We start from the raw sequence: 4,254 nt of genomic DNA, 5'->3' as shown, positions 1-4,254 counted from the left end.
GTCACTACTACAGCATAGTGCGACACGCTCTCGCGGTCCAGGGTGCTGTCCAGCACCAGTGAATAGTAATTCTTGAAAGTGGACACCAGCTTGAAGGGGACATGAGGTGTCAGGGTGCATGTCACCTGCCCGTTGGCTCCAGAATCTCTGTCAGACACGTTAATCAAGGTTATGACTGTGCCGGGTTGAGCTTCCTCTGAGATAGCAAGAGACAGGGAAGTGACAGTCAACCGTGGAGCATTGTCATTAGCGTCCACAACTTCCACAAGAACTGTACAGTGACCAGCCAGGGGTGGGAAGCCTTTATCAATCGCCTCTACTTGAATTTTGTAGGCTTTACTTTCTTCAAAATCAATATGTCCAATTGCTATAATTTCTCCACTTACGGGGTCTATGTAGAACTTAGACTTTACATCTGGAGAGATATCACTGGAAAATGAGTAAATAATGTCCCCATTCATGTCTTCGTCTAAATCTGAGGCATTAAGTTTAATTACCAACGTTCCATTAGGAACATTTTCTGGTAATTTCACCGCATAGAGTGTTCTATCGAAAGCTGGGGCATTGTCATTGGCGTCCAGCACTGTGACGAGCAACTGAACGGTGCCAGTCAGCTCAGGTTTGCCTCTGTCAGTGGCTATGAGCAGTAAAAAAATCTCCGGAGTGTCTTCCCTATCTAAAGGTTTCCTTAATACAAGTCCAAGAGGTTTTACCTGTTCATCGGTGGTCGGTACCTCCAGGGAGAAATGCTCATTGGGGCTCAGTCTGTAAGTCAGCAAAGCGTTCTCCCCGATATCTGCATCGGATGCGCCCTCTAGTGGAAACCGAGAGTCAAGCAGCCTGGATTCCGCGATGAACAGATTCTTTTGTGTTCCAGGAAACACAGGCGGGTTGTCGTTAATGTCCTTCACCTCCACATCCACATGGAAAACCTGCAGCGGCCTCTCCACGATCACCTCCANAGGCTCAGTGGTGGTTCCTGTTTTCAAGAAAACAGTAAAGTGCTTTTATTGAGAAATCAGTTATACAGGGAGAAATTTACTTTTTGACGTATATCTTACATGGGGAAAAAAACCTTAATTGTGATTCTAAATAAAATAATTAAAAAACGCATGATTTCCACTTTCAGACACAATTGCTTTCATCTTTGTTATACTTAAGCTTTTCAAATACCCCAATGTACAGTTTTGGAATTATCTAACAGTTTTATCAGTGTCAATAATTTTTCATCACCACCTCCCATAAAAATATTTTTTTCTCTCTCTCTCTCTCTCTCAAAACTCTTGGAATCAAATATTCAATAACTGAAATTTGCCATTAATATATGTATGCTCCTGAAAAATATGAAGTTTCTCTTTTTCCAAAATACGAAAACTTAATAGGACCTTTTGTCTTATCCAAAGGTTAATTTCTTTACTTTAATGATATTGTGATTTATAAAAGATATAGATTTAAGAGACGGAAAATTTTGAACTCTTTTAGTTGTTATTTAGAGCTGCAACATTTATGAAGAAGAAAATTGACAGAAATGAGGGTCACTGGGTTCACTGACTTATGTGTGCTACTAAATTCTGTTTTTATACTTCTCTACTCCTTTAGAATGATTGGGGTCAAAGTCCATTCAAATGTTGATTTTAAGGGTTACTTTTCTTATAAAGCATAAACTAAAATGTAATGAGTTATTTGTCAACTCACAACACCAATGTTCATTTTGAGCTACTATCGCGAATTTTAAGTTTATCAATGATTTATCATCTCAACACAAGGTCATGATATAAACAAAACTTCATTCCTGTTAATGTGCATTTTATACCAGGTAATAACATAATATAACTGTCCTCATGTAAATCTCCAAATAATAAATAAAAAGTAGAGGGTAGCTAAATTACATTCCATTGTATAGTAGGAATTTCCTTTGCCAAGCATCTCCATAGGGCTATTGGATCTAAAACTTCAGTTGGATAAGAATCGCCTGGAGTGTTGTTTTAATATGTAAATTTGTCAGTCCCACTTATTTTAGAAATTCTGAGGTGGAGTCCGGGAACCAGGAGTCAGGTGTTGCTAATGCAGTTAGTATTATCAGATCTAAGAATAGGATGACTATAGACCCCAATTTGCCTGACATTTGCTCTATTAATGCTGTGGTCTTGTATACTTATAGTGCCTGTTTTATTTGCAAAAGTGTCTGAGATTGGTTCATAACTTAGTTAGCCCTATTTAGAAACTACAATTTAGGGACTAGCATACTCATAGAGAGGCTTCATTACTGGTTACATGATTCTGGCTTGAATTGAAGACTGTTATCTACAGAAGGGACAGTTATTAGGCACCATACTTAAGTGTCTTCCATGCTTTCACCTCTCTATTTTGAACTTCCCAGCTTTTTCAATCTTAACCTCCCTGGATCCCAGTGTGCTCATACTTCCTGAAGACCCAAAAGATAAATTAATTACTAAGATATTTACTGATCTTTTGAAAATTTGCATATGATGACAGTCCATATCTGGGAGAGAATAAAAATTAATATAAAAGACTAAATAACCAATTATATCAATATAGCCGTCAATAGTAAAAAATAAAATTTGTAATTATAGAAGACATAGTAAGTACTTAAATAATACTAGCTCTAAGAGATTAAGGGTGGGATTTGGGGGGGAAATGACATTTCTAGCAGTCCTTCATCAATATAACATAATTGAATACCTCAGCCCAAGTTCATGTGGCATATGGAATCTGACCAAAGTGCAAGGACATAGATATTTGCAGGTATAAGTCTGGATTTAAAGTGAGTTGTGCTGACAGACATAGACAGGTTTTATCACAGAAGTTCAGAGAATATTCAAATTTTGAAAGAAATAAAATGAAAAAAAAGATATTGTTTTGTAGCATATACCAAACATGTGTCCTATAGGGTGAAATAAAAAATTACTGAAATATTTTAAGTGAATTTTGCTTACATTTTATGGTTATACTGTGGCTTTATTCTCAAGGCCACTCTGACCTTGTAAAATACCTAACACAATAAAAAATTAAACACCTGAATAGAAATATAAATCACATCACAAAAACTCAACATAAGGACTAAGGAAGTTTATAAAATATAAATTAGAAAGTAAAACAAATGCTTGAACTAAAGATAAGAGTGTGGAGAATCACCAACTTGAAAGTCCCAAATCACAATTCAGGAAATATGTTTCACATCCTTACCTAAACTGGTAGAGGTAATTTTTTTCGGTTCCAGAATATGAATTTCAAGAGAATTCAACGTATAGAATGTAGGCAGCTCTTTAATGCCCAAGCATTGTGTCATTAACAGAAAATGTCAATGAAAAGAAGAAAGTCTTCTTGCAGAAAAAAAGTACATGTCAGCATTTTTTCCAATATCAGATAAAATATTAATTTCAAGAAATTTTCTAAGTGTAAAAAGATTCTACATCAACATTTTCTTATGATCTACATTATCAGGTATATAAAAACATATTTTAAACAAGTTTGAATGAGAGTTATATTTGTAATATTTATTGTCAGAATTGGATTCCTAAAGTTAAACCAAGTGTATTCTGGGGTATACTGGAAGTTAGTCATTGAAGTTACAGACACTGAGTAGTGCTGGCCAATCATGTCTGACAGTCTCCATCCAGAGAAAGGTAGGAAACTACAGAGTTAACAAAGTAACCGTTACTACATATTTCTGCTATGAGGTTTCTTATAAACAATGGAATTACACTAAAATATTATGCACACTTTAGAAGTGAATAAGTGATAACGTGGTGTTGAAGTTTACTTAATGTGTAACAACTAAATCGGTTTTCACCACATGGTTCTCAGGTGAAAGCACCGCGTTAGTAATTCAATATGACGCCCATAAGAAGTTTTAAATAAGTTGATTCGGCACCCAACAAATACCCATTCAATGTATGGTATCATGATTCTCATTTGGAAGTGGAAACACAAAATTAGCTATAAATTTACGATTCACTTTCTGGTAATAAAATGTTAAATTCTGGCCTATCTCTCAGAATACATAGATTAAACTATTTTAATTAAACTCCTATGGGTATATAATTTAATATATACCCATATGGCTAACAAGAATATTTTCAAGACTAAATAAATAAGTATATTAATAAATAAACTATACGAGCAACCCACCTTCCCAGAGGAGTCCAAACAAGCATGCGGATCTCCCGTTCCATCTATAGATCCAGGACCTGGAGGAAGACTGGGGCTGAAGGCCATGAGGTCGGTCTTGGG

The 4,254-nt window shown here is 35.8% G+C and overlaps 2 protein-coding genes across 3 annotated transcripts in view; both read right to left on the bottom strand.

The window, feature by feature from the left end:
• The window catches only part of LOC109393433 (protocadherin alpha-C2), a 186,654-nt gene that overhangs the window by 136,049 nt on the left and 46,351 nt on the right, over nucleotides 1-4,254 (bottom strand). The gene's annotated exons all lie outside the window — the stretch shown is intronic.
• The window catches only part of LOC109392552 (protocadherin alpha-6-like), a 19,541-nt gene that overhangs the window by 6,504 nt on the left and 8,783 nt on the right, over nucleotides 1-4,254 (bottom strand). Inside the window, exons 3-4 of the mRNA XM_019661117.1 lie at nucleotides 4,153-4,248; nucleotides 9-1,004 (exon numbers count right to left, since the gene is read on the bottom strand). Of these exons, the coding sequence (XP_019516662.1) occupies nucleotides 9-1,004; nucleotides 4,153-4,248 (1,092 nt within the window). The remainder of the gene's footprint in view (nucleotides 1-8; nucleotides 1,005-4,152; nucleotides 4,249-4,254) is intronic.

Source organism: Hipposideros armiger, unplaced genomic scaffold, assembly GCF_001890085.2.
Source record: "Hipposideros armiger isolate ML-2016 unplaced genomic scaffold, ASM189008v1 scaffold_11, whole genome shotgun sequence".
NCBI classification, from domain to species: Eukaryota; Metazoa; Chordata; class Mammalia; order Chiroptera; family Hipposideridae; genus Hipposideros; species Hipposideros armiger.
This window is presented reverse-complemented; position numbering and strand designations above follow the sequence as displayed.